The sequence below is a fragment of the Melanerpes formicivorus genome, unplaced genomic scaffold (genome assembly GCF_026170545.1).
Source record: "Melanerpes formicivorus ecotype bairdi unplaced genomic scaffold, bMelFor1.0.p_v2 SCAF_3, whole genome shotgun sequence".
Classification (NCBI taxonomy): domain Eukaryota; kingdom Metazoa; phylum Chordata; class Aves; order Piciformes; family Picidae; genus Melanerpes; species Melanerpes formicivorus.
In genome coordinates, this window is record NW_027142355.1 from 22,847,494 (window position 1) to 22,873,745 (window position 26,252).

Here is a 26,252-nt window from a genome sequence, read left to right on the forward strand (position 1 = left end):
AAAAGGTAACGATAAAGCCTGTGTTACAGAAAATTAAAACTGTTGTGTGTAAGAATGGTAAAATCCATCAATTCTTTTAAAAATAGAAATGTAAACTAGTTATCTCAGAGATTATAGAGGAGCAATCACGAGTAGCAAAATTGTGATTTCAGAATTGAGAGAAAGCCTCTTTACCGAATGTGTTAAAGTCTCTCATGCAAACCCAAATGCATCCTTGTTTCATATTTAATTTGCAATGGGATACATGGCAGCTGAGCTATGAGAGCTTTTCTGGCTGGTGCCTAGCTGCCTGCTGAGATGGGCTCCATGCTTAGGTTGCACACAGCTGAAGACTAAATCCTCACGCTGCACCTCAGTTCTCTTTAAAGTTAATCTGAACACACTGGACTTGAAAGGAAATGAAAAGTGAGTTTCTCTCCTTTCCTATGGCACCAGGACATCCTGTGTTTTAGTGATTGGTCAAGAACTATTATTTCCTCCATGTTATTCCCAGTTGTGACTGTCAGAGGGAATTAGCCTTGTCCACACACAGAAACAAAATATTTGTTTAAATGCGCTGGAACCAAAATCTCACATGGACAGAAACCTGGAGAAACTTGGAGAATATTAAGATTCAAGTATGCTGTACCTGAACGAACATGCTGCTCTAAACATTCAGAAATGCAAAGTTCATTTGCTGAGATGAATATCCACAAAAATCTATGCAAGATAAGGGGTATTAAAATTATTTGCTCTCCAATTCAGGATGGATTATTTGGCCAATCTGTTAAGCTGTACCTCTCAGACGCACAGAATCAGTACCATCCTCCTCCCCTCAGGGAAAAGAGCTTATAACGTTTGAAGAAAAATATGTTTCTTCCCAACTCTAAGGATACACATGAAACAGAGTCTTCCTTGAACACAACTGTTTGGAATGGGAAAGCAGCAGACATCAACAGGGCAAATGCAGAGGGCAAACAAGTTCACCAAAGAAAATAAATTAAGCAGAACATTGCAAAGTGGCTAGAATAAAGGCCATTTAAGTTGTTATCGGACTGTTTTAAATGCACACATGCAGAGTTGAACTTCAATTTATCTCTCCATATAAAATACCACCTCTGGCAGCGTGGCGTCATCACTTATAACCATGATTGAAACATTAATCTCAAACCAAGTCAGAGAAATTTGTGACTTACTGTGTTACCACCTGAAGACCCTATGTTTTCCAGCCCTGGGCTAAATACAAGCCAGATCCAGCCCTGCTCAAGTTTGACATTGTTTCTCAAAAACACAGGTATGCTATGGTAGCTTTTGCTTAACCCATCTAAACAACAGACATTTATACACAGCATGCAAATGCAATTACATTTTACCTACTCAATGCAACACACAGCTGTTCAGATGCAAACCCCAAACTAAAGAAAAATATAAAAACACTGTCAAGTCATTAGAAAGCCATTAATGCTTCTAATGAGTGCAACTGCAAAAATCAGAGATCCCAAAGACCCCACTCAGTTACAGATGAACTTTAATTATCCAAGAATCTTGCTACATGAACCAGGGTCATGTCTCCAGATGTCTTCTAATTTGAATTCTCCGTGTTACCCATCCAACTTTACATTTCTCAGGCTCTTGCAGAATGAAGTGGAACTGTCTACACACAACCATGAGCTTTCCTTTCCTAATGACTTACCCTTTCACTAATATTCCCTTTAGCAGAGAGTTGGAGAAAACAGGAACACGTACCAAAGGTGAAGACTGGAAGAAGACACTGAAGTTAAAAGCCGTATGGTAAAGTTATAGTGCTTATCTGTGTGTGGCAAAGGACAAATAATTCAAATGAGCTTTCTTAGTCATAATTTTAAAAATCAGAAGGCAGACTTCCTTGGTCTTCACCTGGACTCTACCACATATTTGTCTGCAGCAACTTGTAATGAGTCATTCACCTGATTAATGAGAGAGAGAGATACGGGTCCTGTAATCCACTAGTGATCTCTGTCTAGACAACGGATTGTTCCAATATTAACATCAAGGTTAGGCTCAGCTACACTTGAAAACGTGCATGTAAACACCATGAAATGCCTGTTCCTGAGTAGCTCCAAGCATGGATATTTTTCACAGGAGAAGATATATGTTTCAGACATTTCAAAAGTGTTTAACTGGAAAAAAAAATTACTCTGCAAGTAACTCTTCTCTGGACAGTGAGAAAAACTACCTGAAGTGCCAACTCCTGAACTCCAGGCATGGACTATTCCCCATGTCCACGTAGATACTACTGCTAATTCGCAGCAAGAGGATGCTGGCACGGCTGGAGAAACCTAAGGCCACACACCTCCAAATCAGATATAGTGTAAGCTCTCAAAATATGTGTTCTATCTCCACATCCTTCCCAAACGATTCTCTCAAATACAGGACAAGATTAAGGCTTGCTCAGGTCCAGAGACATTTCTTGGAAAGTTTGACACAAACTCCTGTGCACAGTGGGCGAACAATCAAATTTGTTGTTTTTCTCCCAGTAGCTAAAATATTTTTTATGTACTTCTTAAATGCCAAGAATGGTTAGCAATCACCATCACTTTCATTAAATAAAAACATTTGTGGTGCCAAAAGTCAAAGAGGAAAAAAAAACAAACACCAACATCAAATGAGAAGAAAAATAGGAAAGGTTCCTATTTTTCAGTGCATGAAAGCACTGAAAAATAACAGTTACAGGGTCAGCCTCTGAAACAGGCCAGTTGTGCTTCTTTATTTTCCAGCTTTAAGCAGTGGCCAGACTTTCTATCTCCCACTCCCTCTCCTAGGGTCCCCAAAAATACTCACTGAAGCAAAAGAAAGTCTGAAACGCTTGAGAACAGTAACACACAGCTATCAGGCGATAACCTAATTTGAAACTTATGCTTTCAAAGGCACGAAGGTGTCTGATGATCCAGACGAAATAAAATCCTCAAGTATAGCAGTTGTAGACAGTGCAGGAAGCAATGGGGGCACTAAACAAAGTCATATATTGTCAGAAAAGGGAAAAACTGATCTGACATGATGAGTCAAGACAAGTGACAAAAGTTTTGCTGAAAAAGGATCAGTAGGAAATTAAAATCATGACAGCCTTTCTGTTGAAAATCCACAAGACAATAGAATCCTTTTATCATGGAGTCTCATTTTCTCCTCCAAGTTTTATTATAGTCAGAATGGCAATTTGCACATCACAATGCAGTGAATGACTTTCATTCCCACACAAAGTAAATAATTCACTGCAAAAGGCTGGCTGTTATGAGTCAACTTCTGCCCTGCACCGTATTTATTTTGAATCCTTAAGAATCACTAACAACTTGTAAGTTATCTAAACTTGTATAGCTGAAAAGCAGAAAAAAAACCCCAACAAAACATCTTTGTAGGACCATTTTAAAAGGATGATATCCCCCTTGAAGAAAAGTCACATTAGCTTAATTTCATTTGCTATATGCAACAAATAGATAGCTAAAGAAATCCATTTTCCCAGGGCTGAATTTTTGCAGTTAGTATTACTAACTCCTTGTTATTACTCTTAGAAAGTCTGGAGCCAGCATCTTTATAAAATCTGCTTTCTGGTTTGTTTATCTAGGTATAGCTTTAAAGAATATAGATTAAGACTAGATATGATTAAGAATTTCTGTACAGTAAGGGCAGTGAGACACTGGGACAGGCTGTCCAGGGAGGTTGTGGACACCCTCTCCCTGGAGGTATTCAAGGCCAGCAACCTCAGGGCTAGTGGAAGATGTCCCTGCGAATGCCAGAGGACTTGGAACTAGATGATCTTTAAGGTCCCTTCCAACTCAAACCATTCTATGAATCAGTGAAAAGACCCCAACAAACAGAAACATGAAAACGCATTGCAAGGCTTCTCCTAAAACTAACATGAACATTTCTAATCCATTCCCTCCATTCCCTACTTCCAGCTTTCACTATGCTTCTTACAAAAACAGCAAGAGAGGGTTTTATTTTTCCCCCACAAAGACATGAATTATTAGGAAAACTTCAGTACTAGTCTCCTACAAACTATAAAATAGTGTATGCCTCCATCTCCACAGTCTATGGATCCCAGCTATGTGATTTATTTTCTGCCATGGATAAAGTTTTACTATGGCACTTATTACATTGATTTTTTTTTCTCCCTCCAAATGCTGCAAATTAAATGAAGCCCTTCGATGAAAGGCTATTTAGCTTGACATTTTGAGCTTTTTTAAAAGAAAAAAACCACCTTCTTCATTAAATCCTTTCTTACAGTATTTCACTGGAAATTATGCATTCGATTATGATACAACTTCTCCAGAAAAGGCAAAGATACAGTTGTCTTCCCAATTACAGCTTTATCAGCACGCCTTCCATGAAAGTTATTTTTCTGTCTAATGGCAAGATTTAAACCAGCCACATTTTCTGTACACTTTTTTTGTTCCTGTCTCATATTTTCCTTTTTCTTTGAAACCTGCCTCTCCTATTGGCTCTTTCCCAATGCTTTTCTTCTGTCTGCATCTCAAGCTTGGCTGCCTTTCTCATTTTGTCTGTTTCTCCTGTTGCTTTCTCCTTGCTAGGCTGATGCATACATGAAGACTCATTCTCACAAAAGCAATCAGCTTCTAACACTCAGCAGACTGCACGGACGGCTAAAGGATGCTTGAAAATACTCAGCAAGCAGGCACGGTTAGCAGCCAGGAGCAAAGTGTTTGCAGTCTGGCAGGGGTTTAACTCTTCAAACTGGTTGACTACACAGTACCTGTTTGTTGATGGGTGGTGGTTTCCTAACCAAGTACACTGGAAAAGCTCTTGAAAAGATTATTGTAAGTTTTAAATCATTGCTGCGGCTGCTAGAATGAAGAAGAGCTAGTCTGCGGGGTTAAAATAAATCTGGGAAAGGGCTGAAAGGCTTAAAAACAGCAAGAGAGACGTGTGTTATCAAAATGGTAAAGCTGATACCCAGTATCCATTTTAAAGCCCATCTTGTGCTAATTTAGAAAAGCAGTACTGCCTTTGTTTAACCCTTGAGGAAGCCAGAGATTGAAATGACACTGGTTTGAGATCCAAGACTTGCTACATTCAGTTCTGGACCACTGCCAGAGAAAGCACTGTTGGACTGAGGGGCCACTGACAATTTAAAATTTGATATATCTAGCGACTGGAGTTAAGACACTAATGCTTTATGCCACCATGACGCTTCATGTTTTACACAACTATAATTCTAGCATCACTAGACCCTTGATAATAGATGCAAAAATCATGTTATTTTGATTAGCACTTTGCTTCACTCCCATTTCCAACATTCTCATCAATTCAAATGCGATTTTTAGCAACTAATATTGCATCAAAAAAATAGAAATATTCCTAGCCAATGTCTAACTGGACAGCTGAATTTCTATGCTTCCAAGTGGCTACTAGCACTAGGTTTTGGTGGGTAACAGGTACTAACATCACATGAACAGCAATGAGAGGAAAAGACAAGACCGTAAGAAGATCAACAATTTCATGCTTTGATCTGCCAGGGAAATAAAACACTGACAGAAAAAGCTACAAATAAACTGTAATTTGCTCTGAACTCAACGATCAGAAATACAGTGCCAGTGCTTAACTAGACTTGATGATGCTTGCTTCTAGACCATCTTTAAGGAAAAGGAGCTGAACCTCTATGAAGAGGGAGTGAAGTGGTATGAAACAGAAGTCAGAGGGAAAAAATGTAGCAAAAAATGAGGAGGAAGTTTGAGTCTCTAAGAGCTACCCCTCTCTCCTCACAAAAATTCTCAGCGATGGGGAGAAGACTCCCTCATCTTTCTGATGTACTCCGGCACAATCATAGTGTGAGGAATGAAGGTTTAATGCCAGTGTTAACAGCCTGTGAACAGCATTGCATTAACTAAAGCAACAATTTCTTCGGTCTTCTAGTCTAGACTTCCAAAAAAACCCCAAACCAAGCAACCAACTAAACAAGCCAGAAAAAGAAAACAGCCATAAAGTGGTCTTTCTTTGTTTCAATTTGAGCTTTTTTTGTTGTTGTTGCTTTTGTTCGGTTTTGTTTTTATAACATAGTGTTACTGTTATTACTACTATTGTTATTACTAAAAATGTGGTAACACAAAGAGGCAGCAGGCACCACTAGAAATTCATTCCAGAATGCTTAAAAATAAGGTTACCGCAGCACATGTAGGAATCACACTTCACTTTTCTTTCTTTCAGTTATGGAGACTGATACATGTTCTTAAAGCACCAGGACCCAGGGCTCTCAGCATTATCACAAAATTTAATAGTGATTATTATTAGCTGTGGAAAAGCATCTGGGCTTTCTCAACTGGCCTAGTTTCAGCACAGTACTGTTTTGCTTCAAATGCAATCAACAAATTCTATGACGTTGCTGTATTATTGCATACTCTATGTTCTTTTACATTAAAGCACAAGAAATAAAGCATGACCATCATGTTTTGCAACTAATTTATTTTTTTCTCTTTTTTTAATCTGTCTTACAAGTTTACCATGACATTTTAGTGACAACAGTGCTAAAATAACTCAAAAAACAAAAAGGAGACTAATTAAAAATAGGCAGACAGCGAACATCATGATACATTGGCATAAAATTATCCCTTCAGTGTCCTTTGTAAAAATAATGCTGAAAAACCCCAACATTTGCCACGGCAATACTGAGTCAGATTGTTTTATAAAATAAATATATTTTATATGCAGATTCTCACAGTGCAGGCATTTGGAATCTGTACCAGATGATTTAGTCAGTGCACATTATTGAAATGAGGCACAACATATTTAAGGCAAGAAAAAATTTTCTACTTTCTTAGGACAAAACTTGTACCACTGAACTGAACTTACAACTGATACACATTACAGATCTTGAAACCCTATTTGCCTTCCTCCTTTTCCCCCCCAACTTCAGGAATCATTTAGAGAGCTGTTTCAGCATTTCTTGTTATTGAATACTTAGGAAGGAAGTGGCTCTTCTCAGGCTGGACAGGGCTTTGTGCTCTTATCAAGTCTTTGGGAATGATAACTAACGCATCCCACAAGCTGCAGGGTAGACTGAATACTCTGAATGGCAGTGGTTCTAGAGTAAGTGGAAATAAGAAGTTAGTTATATGTGCAGAACTAGAGGGCTCTGGAGAAGGAGGTTAGCAACACCTACTGGTCATGGTGCATACTGAACACTAGTTTGGTTTGTTTTTCAAATTAACAATAAAAATAAAAAAAGCTTTTTCTTACTGAAGCACCCAGCTAAAATTACCTGTGAAGAGATAATTCTTCTAATGAGATCAACTGATAAAATTTGAAGATATTACCTTGTCCAATAAACCTTATTCTGCTCATCCCCCTAGACTGTCACAGCTACATTACTGCTAAAATACATCAGTACAAGTAATTTCTGAATTCTATCAGTAAATAAATATTCATAAAGTGTGCTGAGCTCTATGCTTCAATACCAAATTGGAAATAACAAGTCATCCTGATGCTTCCTTTAAGTGACTGAAAGATTTATATTATACATTGTAACATGCATGAAACCTCCCTTCATTACTGACTTTAGTGCCTACTCAAAAACACTCAAATATTATGAGCTGCACAATCTTAGCAGCAGCATGGGGTTTTTTCCTACTCTATAAAGATCTGAAAACTACTCAAATAGCTTCTGCAGTTCTTCAATTCTGCAATTCTCACAATGCCTGCCTTTAATCACCAAAACTAAATGCTTTTCTTCCAAATTTGATTTGGAATAATGTACAACAGCTTCTTGAACAACCTCATCTCTTCTAAAAAAGAAAGTAGGATACACAATTTACAAGGAGTATTTTCAGAAAACACCTAACCCAACATTAAAATGGTCTTAGCTGTATTTTAAACTGACTACAACAAACCTGCATTCAGCAGCTTTATTTAATGCTTGCTTTAAATTTCCATTAGAAAAATATATTGTATTCATTTTTTTGAAGTTGTGTCTATAGGTCCTCTGATACACTAGCCTCAGGCATCAGAAGTTTTCCTGGTTCTCATCCAACTTTGGAAATAATATCTTCTTGCTTCGGGTGTTAAAAGGATTCATACATTATTTATAAGGACTGCTAAAATCTAACTCCTGGATCTAAGTAGCAAGAGAAAGAGTATAAAAAGTTACATACAAAAAAAAGCACAACTGTCCCCATTTCAGTTTTTAGCCTCTCTTTCTATGTCATGCCAGGCCGAATCTGCGTGACTCTCATCTCTCATTCCCCCTGTTCAGATACTTTTCCACTGCTGCTTTGAGTCTTGGTGGATTTGATCTTTCTTGCGTATTTTTCATGTATGATTTTTGAAGTTAAAACAAAACCCCAAAGAAACAAACATAAAACCCCAAACAAACAACCCCCCAGAATGTCAGGTAACTTGTTATTCAAAGGTGCAGGATTGCTTTGACAGAATGGTGTTTATTTACCTCCTGAAATACCAATCTAAAGCATTTCAAGAGAGTAGCCAGAACAGGGTAGTTAAAATCCCTATTCACTTCTCCATGTCTTCTTCCTCTAGACTTTTCTCCTATTAATGCTGTCTACATATATGACATTTACATTTTGTGTGTCTCTTCCTGGTTTAAGAGAGTTCATTGTAAGATTTTAAAACAACCCTTTTAACAAACTTCACAAGGGGGATATTTTAGTATCTCCTTATCAATCCAAGAAAATAGCTTTGCTTTGAACAGCAGTTTCACTTCCTGGGTTATATTAAGGCAGGAGACATTAAAACACTGTTGATTTTTAAAATAACAATGCAATTAAAGAAAAAAGTGAAACATAAGGTGTTACAGAGCTTCAAAATACTCACCAGCATGAGCAAGTCCTCACATTGTTTCTGGAAATAGAGTGTTTGTTCTAAACATGCTTAGAATCATTGCATCCGATGGCCCTTCAGACACTTCAGATACTTGTTCCTGACTGCAATTTCACTTAGTTTAAGAGCAGCACATAGTAATTATATCTATCCAGCTGAACACATGCTTACTACAGCTTAGTAAATCATTGAAAAACTGCCCCATGTGACATTTGCAACAGAATAGCAATGGATTTTGCTGACCCATCAAGGTGATGTAATTTATATTCATCTTTACACTGGGCAGAACTTTTTACACACATTTCCATGTTCAGCTTTTGAGATATTAGATCTTAAAAAAAGAGGAATAACAGAGCACAATAACTATGCTGTCCCCATGGGCACTATAAATTAAGTATCTTGTGAAGACTGCACATGTTCATTACACTCTTTTGGAAAATAAGTTTTGTCTGAGATTTTTGTATGTGGTCCACAAACTTAAATACGTTTATTCCCCCAGAAGATATGGCTGCGTGATGTTCACTGTTTAAAGGGAAGTTAGTCTAGGTCATGTTTCTTGAAGGTCTCACACAGCTAAAGATTAAAAAAACCCCACCAACTATATTGCTTTTTCCACTCTCACAGTTAACATTTGCAGGCTAACTGCAGCTTGTACAGTTGGTTTCACTGTTACAGTGATCATCAACCCCCTACTATCCACTGAACTTTTACACAAGAAAGGGAAGGAAAGCAGAAATGTAATAAAGAAATTCTAATCAATGTTAGCAAAGACGATTAAAAGCAAGTGCTGTGCCTCTAAATGACTCTTACTTCCTTATTTTTAATCTGAATTAATTTTAATTTGAAGAGTTTTGTGTTCTTGGGTTGGATTTTTTTTTGTGTTAAATTTGTTTAAAGGAAGAAGCAGCAGCTGTTAGGAGCTGGGAATGCTGTGTCAGTCTTTTCAGCAGTAAAGATCTTTACCATTCTGGCAGTACATATAAAAGGGAGGCTATCACATGAATATAACGTGAAGAATTCATTCTATTGTCATCCAAAAACATAAAGTTTTAATGCATTATAGAAACATGTATTTTGACACCAATTAACCTTTGAGGAAAGTAAAGCAGTGGAAAACCAACTTGCCACAGTACTGCTCCCTGTTTTGAAACTACGCCTGTGTGACACCCAGTAAGTCCTTTCTGAGCGACTGCTACAGGGCAGCTCAACTCAAACTGCTCAAGGATGAGAACAAATATGCAAACACACAGAGACAAAAGCTTAAAGCAAAGGATCAGTTTCGCACCTTCTTGAGAGGACACAATAGGTGGCATATAATCAGGGATGTAGTCCTTCCTTTCTTCTGCATCTTTACTTCCCGGCTGGGGAAACTGCAGGACATTGTTCTTGCTGACAGGAAACGAAGGGATTTGATGTGCGAAAGTGACAGGTTCGATGTTGTGTATGTAATCTTCAAGCTCGTGCAGGTTAACCCCCATAAGCTTGAAGGCATCACCTACATCATCCAAAATTGGATCTGTGCGGCCATCTGCAACAGGAAGAAAACAACAAAAGAACATTTTTGCAAAAACCCAGTTAAAAACAATAAACCTCAGAACCTAGGCTTAGAGATTACGGTGGCACTGCTCACCACTGGTATGGGAGATTCCTGCCCCACAGCTCTGCTGCTGACCAGGTGCTATGGTGTTCTGGGGTGAGAACACACTCTCAATGAAGAGTGTTTTGTTTCCAGCCATATCACTCTGTTTCAATTAATACCATTAAAGAACTGCACCTCAAAAAGCACATCAAGCAAAACCAAGGGAGCAGCAACAAGCAGCTTTAACTTGCAACAGCCAAGAACACCGTGAAACATCACTTTAAAAAGTTTTCAGTTCCTTAACATAAATTCAAATGAATGAAAGAAGCCCTCAATATGCAGAAAATGTCTTTTTATCAGGATGCAACAGACAAAACTTTATTTTTCTATCTGGAGAAAATTTATTTCATTTTGTTGTATTAACTGTAGTTTATGGGTAGCAAAAAAACCAAACCAAACCAACAAAAAAAAAGGTATCTCATGTATCTCTTGATAACAGAAATATTCCACATAGTATCTTTCAAACAGATGAAATCTATGGGCTTGATAAACTATGAGTCACTTTACCTACCGGATAGATATACCTCCCGGATGAAACACTGGAATATTAAGTAGTGGTCTGATGAGAAGGGAATATTTTACACTAAACTTCAGGGGCTGATTTAAGTTTTGACTCTACGGGCAATTTTTTCTTTTCCTGATGAAAAGTATGGTGAAACCTTCCTGGATCTTTATTTAATGTGATTTCCAAGAAAAGAGTCTGAGAGAGGATGCAGTTTGTCCTACACACGTAATTTGGCTGAAAGATTTAAACTGTAGAGCACAGAAGTCTTCCAAGCGACTTGGTTTCCATGACCTGACAAAGGGAAATCCCCCTGAAGGCCTCTGGAGGGACAACTAGGCACCTGGCTTTGATAGTTAAAGCACCACTTGGATTCTCATCTTATCTTTTCATAATAATAACACACACAAAAAAGATGCCTTAAACCCCAAACATGATTTTTTTTTTAAAAATTCAATAAACCTATACTGAATTATTAAAACTCTGTACAGTTGGCTTATGAAGATATTATATCCCTACATGATGATAAGCTGTGATTTACTTTAAAAAGTCATTACAGAAAACCAGCCCGTGCCTATTGAAGGAACACAATCGCTATTGTGAAGTCCCAGCTTTGGAGGACGGGGCGGGGGGGGGTATCTTTTGTTTGTCCTTTAACCTAATCTCTTCTCGGTTTATCTCGAAGCCGGCGCAGTCGAGCGGGCTGGTTCTCACATCACTGGATGAATTCAAACCCCCGGCCAACTTATGCCTGCAGGTACATTTAGAAAATAAGAATTTTGTTCTAGAATTTCTTTTCTTAGTCTCGCAGTGAAGATAAGGATAATACTCAGATTATGGTTTTGATTCTCAGCTCTGCAACACTGGCCTCTTGTTTAACTCTGGGCATGTTGCTCATGTTTTAATTCTCCGCAGCTAAAAGGAGATCAGGCCAAGTTAGCGCCTCTTTTGCCCATCTGCATTTAGAACGTGAACCCCATACGACAGGAACTATCTCAGATTTTGTGCCTGTATATCTAGGACCAGTACAACACCAGTTTCTTCTGCAAGCACTAGGGATAGAAACGTGGAGACTTGTACAAACATAACTGAAGGAGGATATCACCAATCTGCTGTAGTTATGAGATCCCTGTAGTTATTAGGCAGATAGAAGAGTGCTTTCTCCTTAAAATCAAATCAAATTTAGATAACTGACATAGCTAAGAAATTTTGCATTGTCATTTCTAGTTGCTCTTCAGACTACGAACTTGTGGAACCATTTTCTAAGGCATCAACACTTAACAGGTACAAGTTGGACAGGCGTTTAAAAAGAAAACTTGGGGAAAACTTTTCAACAAGGCCAGCAGTAGAGAGCATTTATTCCCCAGACACTCCTGGAATCACTGGCTGTGCTGTCCCTAGGATGATGGGATTCATACTACTTATTCCCAGGTAGGCATTGCCTAGACCTGGAAAATATCCAGATAGGCATGGATACACACTACTCGTATCCAGATTCCCTTGGAAGAAAACCCATGTGCACAGGCAGGAAAAAGGCTGCAAAAGGTTTCCCAGCTTGACAACACAGGGCACAGGACTGAAAGATACACCACATCCATCCCATTACTAGGGCTGCACAAATGTGTTTTGAGTACCTTGCTCATCATGTGCCTCTTGACACCAGCACCATTATGTACTCAGGGTGAAAGTTTAATCCAGTTTATCACTATGACAGGAAAAGACCTTTTCCTAGAGCTGCACATGATCTTTTTAACCTCCAAGAAAGTGTACCAATGTGATTAGCCAGTGATAAATGCTAAAAAGGACTTTGTCCTGCAGGTGCCTACCAAGAACACAAGGCAGAGAAGCAACTACGGCATGTAACTGAAGTGTGAAAATATTTAAGCAACCATATAATAAAAATCCAAAAACAATTCTGTGTGTTAGAAAGCCAAGTTCAACAGGTAATCAAAAAAACCCCTGAAGAAGATTCAATTTCTCTGTATTTGTGACATTTGCCTCTAAAGAGACACTGCCAAGTTAGAAGACTATTTGAAGCTACAAAAATTTAAACCTGCAACTGTCAGAGTGATTGGTTAACCTCTTCATTTCAAGAGAGAGAGTCCACAGTGGTAAAAGTGTACCAAAAAATTCAGGTCTGCATTCCTATCTGTGTTTAAATCAAAACAGTTATCAACTGGAAATAAACACAGCACAGAAACGCATTAAATATTTCAGACAATTCATCAAATAAAGGCCTTATGCCTTTTTTTTTCCTTCCCCTTTTAAACAGGTTTTTCTCTGATTTAATAAAAATTTACTAAAAGAGCAGAAGTCAGACACATGAAAGAGAATGCTGACAAACACACAGCACAGGTCTCCCGGTCTTTCATTTAGTTTCAGGCTTTTTTCTATGACTATACTATGTAAGAAGAAGAAAAAAATAAACTAATTTGTACATATTGACCTTGTCTCAACATTCTTCAGATAGCTGTGCTACCCTCAGTTGAAAAATTCAGATGCTGAAGCCTCGTGGTGAAATAATTAATCCAATGTCACACAGCACATCAGTGCCAGATCACAAACAGCTTTGGTGCTTTTGGATTCCAGCTTCTTGCTGTTTTCTGTGCCACAACACTTCAAATACCATCTTCTGTCCAGGATGGGAAAGAGATAGAAGGAGATGGGAATAGTTCATCCAGCAAATTACAACTCTTCTCTTTACCCCACAAATAGTGAACTAAGAAAACACCTTTCTCATGAGGTTTTAAGCTGTACTATCTCCCTGTATGGAAACTGTGCTCTGAAGCCAATATAACCACAGCAACCAGCAGAGGTAAATTAAGACAATTCCATGTCAAACCAGCTCACCAGAAACCTATGAGAATGGCCCTGCAGTTATGATACTCTCAACTTCCCTAATTCATGAGGATGAATGCTGGGTGAGGAGAAATTTGCACACAGAAATGGATCCCCAAAAAAAGTACAGCACTGAAATGATGGGGAAATCCACAGAGAGCTGGGTTCTTGGGTGGAAAGTTGTCCAGCCCTCCACCCTGCTGCTCAGCATCACCAGCAGGTAGAGTTAGCTGCACAGGAGGAAAATCTAATCAGATGGGAAAAAGAAAAAAAGGGATAGAGTGGGTGGAAGTTAGGAAAAAAGTATCTTACTTTCCTCAGATCAGTTGCAGGAATAACCCATTTACTTTTTTCAAATTCATGCCCACCAGCTCCTCCTTCCTGGCCTAAAGCTGATGTGAATCAGTGAAAATGTAACAAGTGAGTAAGTACAGAACAGAAAAAGATATTTTAGTTTCATGTCAGTTTTTTTCAAAGGGAGCAACTGCAGCTCTGCAATAAATATATTGAGAAAAATTAATGAGTCACTACCCCTGCAACACATACAGTTTGTTATAAATAGTTCAGCATTCACCCCCAGGTCCGCTATAAAAGAGATTTTATTTAAATTTTCTTTTTAACCAGAAAATTATCAGGTAGAGCTCGTCTATGTTTTTATCACAGACTCTGTCATGGATTCCTTGTGCTCCAGCACAAAACACAACCCTGTCACACATTAAATACCCATGTATCTACACTGACCAGTTATTCCAGGATAACTCTGTCAAGGAGACAATACACTGTCTCCACCCAGCATCACCAACAACAGTCAGAAGCGCACACAGAAGATTATTTAGTAAGCATATATGCCTTACTTGAGGGCACTTAAGTGGGGAAAAAGGGTCCTAATATAGTTACCAGGCAGGCAAATCTGCTGATCTGATAGAGGGTAGAGAGGCTTTGCAGAGAGACCTTGACAGGCTGGACAGATGGGCAGAGTCCAAAGGCATGAGATTTAACACATCCAAGTGCTGGGTTCTGCACATTGGCCACAACAACCCCATGCAGTGCTACAGGCTGGGGTCAGAGTGGCTGGAGAGCAGCCAGGCAGAGAGGGACCTGGGGGTGCTGGTTGATGGTAGGATGAACATGAGCCTGCAGTGTGCCCAGGCAGCCAGGAGGGCCAATGGCATCCTGGCCTGCATCAAGAACAGTGTGGCCAGCAGGAGCAGGGAGGTCATTCTGCCCCTCTACACTGCACTGGTTAGGCCACACCTCGAGTACTGTGTCCAGTTCTGGGCCCCTCAGTTTAGGAAGGATGTTGACTTGCTGGAACGAGTCCAGAGAAGAGCAACAAAGTTAGTGAGGGGCTTGGAACACAAGCCCTATGAGGAGAGACTGAGGGAGCTGGGGCTGCTTAGCCTGGAGAGGAGGAGACTCAGGGGTGACCTTATTGCTCTCTACAACTACCTGAAGGGGGGTTGTAAACAGGCAGAGGTTGGTCTCTTCTCCCAGGCAGCCAGCACCAGAACAAGAGGACACAGTCTCAGGCTGCACCAGGGGAAGTTCAGGCTGGAAGTCAGGAGGAAATTTTACACAGAGAGAGTGATTGCCCATTGGAATGGACTGCCCGGGGAGGTGGTGGAGTCGCCGTCACTGGAGGTGTTCAGGAGGAGACTTGACAGGGTGCTTGGTTGCATGGGTTAGTTGATTAGGTGGTGTTGGGTGATAGGTTGGACGCGATGATCTTGAAGGTCTCTTCCAACCTGATTTACTCTATTCTATTCTATTCTATTCAAATGCTTTGTTTAGAATCATAGAATCAAGAAGGTTGGAAAAGACCTCAAAGATCATCAAGTCCAACCTGTCACCCAACACCTCATGCCTACTAGACCATGGCATCAAGTGCCACATCCAGTCCCCTCTTGAACACCTCCAGGGATGGTGACTCCACCACCTCCCTGGGTAGCACATTCCAATGGCGAACGACTCTCTCAGTGAAGAACTTTCTCCTCACCTCAAGCCTAAACTTCCCCTGGCACAGCTTGAGACTGTGTCCTCTCGTTCTGGTGCTGGTTGCCTGGGAGAAGAGACCAACCCCTTCCTGGCTAAACCATCCTTCAGGTAGCTGTAGACAGCAATAAGGTCTCCCTTGAGCCTCCTCTTCTCCAGGCTAAACAATCCCAGCTCCCTCAGCCTCTCCTCATAGGGCTTGTGCTTGAGGCCTCTCATCAGCCTCGTTCCCCTTCTCTGAACACGTTCAAGTATCTTGATGTCTTTCTTAAATTGAGGGGCCCAGAACTGGACACAGTATTCAAGGTGTGGCCTGACCAGTGCTGAGTACAGGGGCACAATGACTTCCCTGCTCCTGCTGGCCACACTATTCTTGATGCAGGCCAGGATGCCATTGGCTTTCTTGGCCATCTGGGCACACTGCTGGCTCATGTTTAGCCAGCTGTCAATCAGTACCCCCAGGTCCCTTTCTGTTTGGCAGCTCTCCAGCTACTCCAACCCCAGGCTGCAGCACTGTTACTGGTGCTCAGCGTCTGCTTCTTTTACTGGTAACCTCATAAATGTCAAGTAAAAAACCAAACTGCCCTTCTTTATTGGTAGCCAGCAAGAAGTTAATTAGCTTGAAAACATCAACATTTAAGGTTATCAGGATATAAAGAAGCACAGTTCTTATAACAAATGTTATGGGCTCTGGATAGGTACTTGTTACAAGAGTCATTCAGCATCAGTACAGGAAATCAGCTCATTTAAATTGATCAAAATCTAACACTTTGATAGAGATAATTATTATATACTTGTAAGAGTGAAGTAGCCAAAAAAATAAAAATGAAGAACACATACAAAGTAAATTTCACATTTAATTAGAAAAACAAAAACTTGGTTGATGTCAGATGAATTGTCTCCTGTGGTAATTATGTGGCACTTGATGTCATGGTTTAGTAGTCATGAGGTCTTGGGTGACAGGTTGGACTTGATCCATGAGGTCTCTTCCAACCTTATTGATTCTATGAAAACATTGGTCTGCTGTTTGCATTCTCCAAAGCAGAGATTTGCTACAAAGAAATTAAACTTTCCTTTACAGGAGATACTGCAGTTACACTGGAGCAGATTCTGAGCCAGGTCTCTCTTGGCAAAACATTCTGCAAGACCTGTCATTCTTCCTCCTAGTTATAATCTGGTGCTCAATAGATCAGAACATGCCTTTTTAATAGAAATGCAGTTGCATTATTAACATAAAATGTAATATATTATTTATATTTAAGATGTTGTATATATATATATATGTATATGATGTATATACACACACACACACATATATGTGTGTTGTGTGTGTATATAGATTTAGGCAGTCCTAGTGAGGGGCAGGGAGTTGGACTTGATTATCCAGCAATGTGCCCATGGCCAAGAATGCAAATGGTATCCAGGGGTGCATTAAAGAGAGTGTGACTTGCAGGTTAAGGGAGGTTCTTTACCCCTCTGCCCCAGTGAGGCCACACCTGGAGTACTGTGCCCAGTTTTGGGCTCCCCAGTTAAAGAAAGAGATATACTGGAGAGAGTCCAGCAGAGGGCTACCAAGATGATGAAGAGACTGGAGCAGTTCTCTGGTGAGGAAAGGCTGACAGACCGGGAACTGTTTAGACTGGAGAAGAGCAGACTGAGAGGGGATCTTATCAATGCTATCAATATCTAAAGGGCCAGCCTCAAGAGGATAGGGACAGACCCTTTTCAGCGGTACCAGTGACAGGACAAGGGGCAACAAGCACTAATATGTGAAGCTGCATTTGAACAGGAGGGTAATGAAACACTGGAAGAGACTGCTCAGAGAAGCTGTAGCATCTCCTTCCCTAGAGACTTTCAAGATCCACCTGGGTGCACTCCTGTGCAACTTCCTATAGATGGTCCTGCTTTAGCAAGAGGCTGGACTAGATGGTCCCCAGAGATCCCTCCCAACCTCTACCATGCTGTGATTCTGCAATTTTTATGGGTTCTTTCCAACTTCAGATACTCTATGTATCTCTTTACATTAAAATAATCTTCAAACCAATAGTCACACAATATGAAACTACAAGTGTTAAACTGCACTTCCTCACTGTACAGAAATTTAAGCAGAAAAAAATAAGGTCACAGTACATCCAAGCATATGCTCAACACTGAAAATTTGAGGAGTGACGGAAAACCCCCTCCAAGATCCAATACACCTCAAAAGTTAATTGTCTAGTTTATTACGCTTCAGTTTTAGCAGAAGATAATCGGATTTTGTCTACCTAGGTGCCCTTAGTGATTACAGTTAGGTAGTTTCTACCTGGTTGCTTTTTAAAGCAATGCAATAGAGAAATCAGGCTTTTGGGAGCATAAATCATAACTGCTTCTCATCCTTCCCATGAATTCACAGAATCACAGAATGGCTTGGGTTGGAAGGGACTTTAGAGATCATTTAGTTCCAACTCCCCTGTCATGGGCAGGGACACCTACTAGACAAAAGGTTGCCTAGGCCTCATCCAACCTGGCCTTGAAGGGGACATCCATGACCTCCCTGGGCAACCTGTACCAGGTGTCTCACCACCCCTATTGTAAAGAATTGTACCATCTACATAAATATACTGGGAACTGAACTTTCTCACGGGATGTGCAAAGTCAGGACGTAAAGCATAATGTATCCTGCACACCGATAATCAACCCTCCCAGCAGATACTGGTCTGCCTTCACTGGACAGTTCCCCAGTGTCAAAAAACCCAAGACATATAAGAGAATCTGGAGCAGTTAAGCCAAAACACCAGCTGTGTTACCACCTCTATGCAGCCATGTGAAATGTGAGTGCAAAACAAGGGGGCACATAAGAGAACAGTAGAACTCTGCTCTCAGAAACCATGCAGTCAATCTGTTTTGTAGTTCAGTACCTTAATCATATATTCCACCAGTGTTTTTCAAATACTTTATTTAAATTCTAGGATAAAAACCTCTGTGAAGTGTAAAGCATACTGAATAGACTTCCTCTTAGAAGCTGTCCACAAATTCAAACAGCATAATGTGCTGCACTTTAACAGGAAAACCTTATTTTCTCCCCTGTAAGTTCACTCTCTCCTCCACCCACAACACTGCGTTCAGAAGCATTTCACAGCATCAAAAACATCTCAAGCCTGCTTTGCAAATCCTTTTGCCTTCTCTTTGCAGCCACAGAAGCTTCCATCAACTACAGCTACCGCAAATGCAAAGAAACAACAGCAGAAAAGTAATGAAAATCTTAAATGTAGCTCTCCTAATGGGATGTAACAGCTGGAACAAAGATCTAACACAGCTGGGAAAGCCATAATTTTCTTTTGCAACTGAGAAAAATAACTGAGCAGCAATACCATGCTTTTCAGAGCAATACCACACTGTCTCAGTTACGTCAGAATAAATCTATTCAGTTTTGAATACAAAGATTATGTCCCTCCAGCTGACAACCCTGCTAACTCAAACCCCACTGGTTTGACTCTGAGATAACACACTGACAATAAAGATGCTACAATTGGAATTTAATTAATTCTGCTTATGCAAAACCATGGCAAAATTCAGCTCATTCATCCAGAACTGGGTTTGTGCAGTAACTTATTTTAGGAGCAAAAGGAAACAATTCTGAGAAAGCAGGGAGACAGAAGCAGAGTATTAAGATGTCTTTTACAAACCTTTTACAGAAATAAATGCAGGAATCATTTTAAGAGAGGTAATACAAGAAATACCGTATCACTGGCATGAAAACAACATATTTTCCTTCTCCTTTACAAAAGGAAAAGAATTTTTAAAAAACCCAAACTGTGATAATTCCTTCTCCACTCAATGAGGGAGAATGAAGCAAGAGAGGGATACCTTAGTTCTATGCACTTCCAGTTCCTCAAGCACCAAAAGGAAAAGGTTATATTTTCACTATGTCTGAGTCTTTTCCTTACAAACATTGCTGTACCTGTGGCAGAGTTGAACTCAAAGAGCAACGCTGCTCAACAATTCATCTCTTGCACAGGCAATGATCCAGTTACAAAAGCACCTCTCAGAATTTTGTATTGACCTTTGTATTGAAGGACAGCTCCAAGCCAGCCTACATTAGCCTCTTTTCCACCCCATAATCCAGTTCTCCCTCACTATTTTATCTTCTTGAATATCTTTACAGATCACTTCTGGTTGGACTGACATACAGACTTGAGAGATGCAGCAGCTGCACTGGTGCTGCTGGTTTAATATTGCACAGTTCCATTTCCAGAGTGACCATACACAGCTTCATGTCCAAATCTGCTCAAAGATTTTATGAGTAAACCTATTTCACCCAGAACTCCAAGAGTTTGCGGCAGTATCTCCAAGTGTTCCCTAAGCTCACCTTTTCCTCAATCAGCACTTCTGGCAAGCAGTCACATTTATCCACCCCAGCTTCAATGACTGCTTCCTCCAAATGCCTTCCCTGATGCCAGACTCAACAGTAGCAGCTCTGACCTCTGCCCCAGGGGCTCTCCAGGACTTCCTCCTCCACAAGCATATGCAGACATGCAGAGCAGGAGCAACTTACAACCCCACAACTCCCCATCTTGCCAAAGGAAGGGAGAACATGTGCCTCTCAGCACAGGAGGCACAAGAAGCCTACACTCATTCCTACAGGGCACTCTCACTACTGCTAGCCTCTCCACTATGTACAACTCTGTCGCCCCTTCATCATGTACACATGCATCAGCAGCAGGGGCAGCCCCATCTCTGCACACATATCACTGCTGTGCTCCCCAGCATGTTACACCCTCCCTGACTCTCACAGAAACACAGCATAGTAGCAGCTGGAAGGGACCTCTGGAGATTATCTAGTCCAACCCCCTTGCTGAAGAAGGGTCACATAGAGCAAGTTACCCAGAATTGCAATGCCTAGGTGAGTTTGGAATCTCTTCATAGGAGATTCCACAACCCTCCAGGCTCTTCCAGTGCTCTGTTACCCTTACAGTAAAGAAGCTTTTCCTCCTGTTCAGATGGAGCTTTCTGTATTCCAGTTTGTGCCTGTTGCCCCTTGTTCTGTCACTGGGCACCACTGAAAGAAGTCTGCCCCGTCTTCTTGACACACACCCAGTAGTTATTGATCAGCATTGATAAGATCCCTTCTCAGTCTTCTCCAGGACAGATAGTGACAGATCTCTCAGCCTTTCCCTAACAGAGAGATGTTCCAGCCCCCTCATCATCTTCATAGCCCTCCGCTGAACTCTCTCCAGTAGTTCCTTGGCTTTCTTGAACTGGAGAAGCCAGAACAAGGCACAGTGCTCCTGAAGTGGCCTCACTAGGGGAGAATAGAGGGAGAGACAATCTTTCCTCAACCTGTTGGTAACACTCTTTTAATGCACCCCAAGACAGCAAAGGCCTCTGCACACACACAGAGATTCACAACCTTCCAACCATACCAGCAGCCTGAGCTACACATCCACCCCAGTGCTCCACATGTTCAGGCCTTGCAACAATCCTGACAGCTTCATTCTCCCCACGTGCCACTAACTCCATTCCCTTCCTGACCCAAGACATTTTTACCCTCTTCTTGACATTCCCACACACAGTAGGCCCCTACCACCCTGTTATCCCTCCCAGCCAGCAGTACTGACTCAGGGAGCAATCTGTCATCCCACTCTCCTATACCCCATATTCTGCAGGTGACCAGCAGGTCATCTGCTCCTCTCAGTACCTCCACTGAAGGCTCTGCAGGGACACAGACAACCCTGAGGGACACAAGACTTTACCCTCTGTTTCACTCCCAGACCCAGCAGTGATACTTATTGCCCCTTCTCCATCCTGTCCACACACTCCATGACCCAGCCAGCAACCCTCATATTTGCACTCAGACCTCACTTCTCTTTTCTCCTAACTGAGCTAAACTCACTTCTTCCATGCTCCCAGCACAGCCTCACCCCAAATTCAGCAAGGCCCTGGACATCCTGCCTCCCACCATCACTCCCAGCTCCTTCTTCAATTACCACTGTAATGGCAACTGTGGCGAAGTCCAGTCCCTCACACATCCAGCCAAACCTCTTCCACTGTATCCACACAAGGACACTCACACCTCATGACACATGCACTAAAACTATTCCCAGCCCCATCCTTCCTGTTCTTCACATACATACTCCACACTTCCCACATGCAGCCCCATCATCCTCCCATGTCCTGTGTGCCACAGCTCCATCTCCCCCAAAAAACACTCTAGTGCATCCCTGTCTTCACATGCTGCAGCCCCACTTCCCCAAACACATTCCCAGCCCCACAGTACCATCACTTTCTTCTCTAGACACACAGCTCAGCCTCATGCACAAGGCCCCATACATATTCCCAGCCTCACATACATGGTCCCATGCTGCCGCCAGGCACCACAGCTGCACATCATCCCTATACACATACATCTCTGACCCCAGCACCTCCAGATATATACTAAACCCAGAACACTCCAAACCCAAGATAGCATTTCTAGTCACATCTCTTCCTCCCCACACAGATGACTTCACTCCCCTCAGGCACACCTCTCAGACCCCATGTACAGCAGCTCCATCTCTTCACTACTTCCATGCACTTCAAACACACACATTACACCCCAGCTGTGGGGTTAACACCACCCACTTCCCCATCCCATACACCTAGACCAAATCTTGGGTACTACTGCTTCAGCACTTCCCCTTGTACCCACATTCTGGACCCCCACATATACATCTCCACCCCCCAAGCTCTTTAGCATTCCCTGAGATGGGATGGCCCAGAGATGAGTCAGGACAACAGAGCAGCATCTCACCCAGCAAGAGAGCTGGCTGCTCCTTCTTCTCTACCAGCACACCCTAATTCCCAGACTTAGAACACTACAGCCCCAGCAACAGGGTGAACAGTCTCATCTCCACTCCTGTACACACAACTTACCAGCCTGCATGCTATAGCCAGAGAAACGGGGGCAACAGCCACATCTCCCCACACTCTAGACACACTGCCTTAGAGTCCATTTCCCTCAAGTCCACAGCCCCAGGTCCTCACCCATGGCCACAGGCCAAACCTGCTTTCCCACAGCTCACCACCTCTCCTTCACACTAGGGCCCCTGCGCACCAGTAATGCCCCACAGCTTGCACTCTCATCCTCTCAGTCCCTACACTGCCCCACTGCCCAGCTCCCCTTGATCTTCCCCTAGATGTAGTACCCCACAGCACCTACCACTGCCCCACAGCCTGACCACCCCTACGCCCCTTCAGGCCCTCACAGACCACTTCTCAAAGCTCTCTCACCACAGAGCTGCCCCACAGACCACCTCCTTATGCCTCCACAACACTGCCCCATAGCCTATGGTCTTCCTCGTGCTCACACCTCGCACCCACTGCCCAAAGCCGATTTCCCTAAGCTCTCCAGCACCGCCCCAGAGCCCACGTCTCCATGACAACCCCCTGCAAAGCACCTTCAGTCCCCTGCACTGCCCTCCCCGTATCTCCACAGTCTTCCTCCCCACAGACTCTCCTTCCCACGGCCTACAACATTGCCTCACAGCTTCCCCTCATAGAATGGCCGAGGCTAACACGGTCTTATGGAGGTCACTTGGTCCAGACCCCTGATCAAGCAGAGCCACCCATTGCCGGCATCCCAGGACCGTGTCCAAACGGCAATGACTGCGTCTTTTCCCACAGCCCTCCTCCCCACAGCACTGCTCCCAAACCCCTGCCCGGCTTGCACTCACAGAGCTCGCAGTAGCGGTGGCAGCCCCGGCCCAGCCCCTGCAGATACCGCTGCAGCACGTCGGTGAGGAGGTCGCAGGCCGAGACCTGTACGGAGTCCCAACCCAGCGCCTGGCAAATCTGCGCCACCGACACCCGCAGCAGCCACCGCGAGTAGGTCTCGCACATGCCGGCTCGGCTCGGCGCAGTGCCGCCCGGGCCCGCCGCCCGCCCTGGGCCGGGAGGGCCGAGGGAGACTCACGCACAGCCCGCCGCCGCCGCCATCTTGGCGCCGCGCCGCCACACCTCCCCTCCGCCCGCGCCAGGCAGCGCCGCTCCAGCACTGAGCGTATCGAGCGGCGCCCTTCACAAACGCATCGAGCGCTCGGCCGTCGGCAGGGCGGCCGGGGCGGAGGGGTTATGGCGGCCGGCGGGTTTTGGCGCCGAGTTCAAATTCTCTCACAACCCCCAAAATCGGGGTTATTTACAGGAAAAGCTGGGGTCACGACTCGCTCAGAGCGCTGGAGGTTGGCAGGCTCCAGCCTGGGCTTCCCCAGAGGCGAGGGACCGCGGCTGCTCCCTCACCTCCTCCGCAGGCCCAAAGTAGTCGAGCAGGGGCCGTGCCCGTGAGGGGCTGAAACAGGACCCCGGCCCGTTATTTAAAGAATCAGCAATGCCGTGTGTTAGCAATAATTCTTGGACAAAACAGTTTACTATTTGATGATTTTTGTTTTTTTTTAACCTCGTCAGCCCTCCGCAGACATTGCTGACGCTGGGTTTTCCCTCCACTGCAATACCTAGCAGCTGGTACTCACAGACCTCAAATGTTTGCAGTGTCAGACCTTGACATAAAATCTTTAGTTTTGGGTGAAGCCCTTCAGTTACTCTTTGTGGTAATCTTGGCAGCTGGTCACTTTTTGGTTTGGAGATAGCAACTTCGGGGTGTCAGGCTCCACTTTGTCATTCCATTCCATGGCCATACCAGGTCACGCACGGACAACACTGCATCGGCAACCTCCTGCGCTCAGGTGGAAGCTGCAGGGTCAGGCCCGTGCTTTGAGGAATAGGAATCGAAGAAACGGGAGAGGAAATTTAAGTGTAGCAGAATCCTTTGACTGTGAAGAGTCTCCTCAAGGACGCAGAAAATGGCCTGGTTTAAGAGGCTTTAAACCAAAATCAACTGAAATGCCAGACAACTTACAAAGGATTTTTATTCTTTGCAGAAAAAAAAAAAAAAAAAAGGTACTTTGCTGCATTTTCCTCCTTTATAATTTCAACAGTTCCTCCAGAGCTAAGGAAAAGACTTGTAAATCTCTTTTGCAACTGCAGGGTTTTTGCATGTGTTGGAACCACAAAAGAAAAAACCATTTTTAAGGACCAGCGTAAGCCAAATAGAATTTTTGGATATTTTGAGGAGTACAATCTTGCAAGGTCACCGGTGTAAACAGGTGAGTAATTACATATAAAGCCAAGATTGGGTGGGCAATAGAAACATCAGTTTTGGGAACAGATGGAGCAAAACTGGCAACAATGAAGAAACAGTGTTTATATTTTTTTTTTTTTGGGGGGGGAACCCCCAACAAGCAGGGACAGGATTAAACTGGGGACAAAAAGGCAGATCCAGAAACAAAAAATAATGGTTCCTGAGCGGTGTAGGAGCAACAGAGTTCTTGTGAGTCAGCAGATAGCTGGATGGCCATACCAAAAGAGTGGTGGTGAATGGAGTTAGATCCAGTTGGTAACCAGACACAGAGCAGTATGTGGACATGTTCTTAATATCTTTACCAATGATCTGGACTGAGCGGATCGAGTGCAGTCTCAGTAAGTTTGTGAATTAGGCAGGAGTGTTGATCTGCTTGAGGACAGGGAGGCTCTGCAGATGGATATGGACAGTCTGGATCAATGGAATGAGGCCAATGGCACAAGATTTAACAAAGCCAATTGCCAGGTCCTGGACTTGGGTCACAACAACCCTATGCAATATTCCATGCTTGGGGAATGGCTGGAAAGCTGCCCGTCAGAAAAAGACCTGGAGGTGCTGCTTGATAGCTGAAGCTGATCCTGCAGTGTAGTCAGGTGGCTAACAGCATCCTTGCCTGTTATCAGGAATAGTGCTTCCAGCAGGACTAGGAAAATGATTGTCCCCCTGTACCCTGCTGGGGCTGCACCTCAAATACTGCATCCAGCTTGGGATACCTTACTACAAGGACACTGAGGTGCCGGGGCATGTCAAGAGAGCAAGTCCTGTGAGGAGCATCTGAGGGCACTGGGGTCATTTAGCCAGGAGAAAAGGAGGCTCAGGGGAGACCTTGCTCTCTACAATTTCCTGAAAGGTTGTAGTGAGGTAGGTGTGGGTCTCTTTTCCCAAGTAACAGGATGAGAGGAAACAGACTCCAATTGCACTAGGGGAGTTTTAGGCTAGACACTAGGAACATTTTCTTCCTTGAACAGGTTGTCAAGCCCTGGAACACACTGCCTGGGGAAGTGTTTGAACCATCATCCCTGAAGGTATTCAAAAGCTGTGTAGATGTAGTGCTTAGCAACCTGTCTTAGTGGCAACGTGCTTGGACATGATGATCTCTGAGGTCTTTTCTAACTTCAGTGATTCTCTAAGAAGGGAGGACTGCAAGTTTGCCAGTTGCAGAAAAGATTTCCTTGCTTACCCAAAAGGAATTGAAGGATATATTGTGTAGGAGCCAAGGAAGGAATAGTCAGATGTCCTGAGGACAGCAGGCAAGTTTCTGATGGACCTCACTGGCCTCGCACAAAACCTCAAAACACTGTGGAAAAGCGTTGGCAGGAGGGGAATGC

The 26,252-nt window shown here is 42.8% G+C and overlaps 1 protein-coding gene across 2 annotated transcripts in view; it reads right to left on the reverse strand.

Annotated features, from left to right (window-relative positions):
- TAF3 (TATA-box binding protein associated factor 3) overlaps nt 1–23,718 on the reverse strand; it is a 124,752-nt gene extending 101,034 nt beyond the window's left edge. The window contains exons 1-2 of one of the 2 annotated variants that reach the window (XM_068168684.1): nt 23,465–23,718; nt 10,088–10,330 (exon numbers count right to left, since the gene is read on the reverse strand). In XM_068168684.1, the coding sequence (XP_068024785.1) occupies nt 10,088–10,330; nt 23,465–23,630 (409 nt within the window). In that variant the 5' untranslated portion in view covers nt 23,631–23,718. Of the gene's footprint in view, nt 1–1,672; nt 1,716–10,087; nt 10,331–23,464 lie in introns of those variants that run through there. The other variant, XM_068168693.1, reaches the window with a different exon arrangement.
- Nucleotides 23,719–26,252: the final 2,534 nt, after the last annotated feature.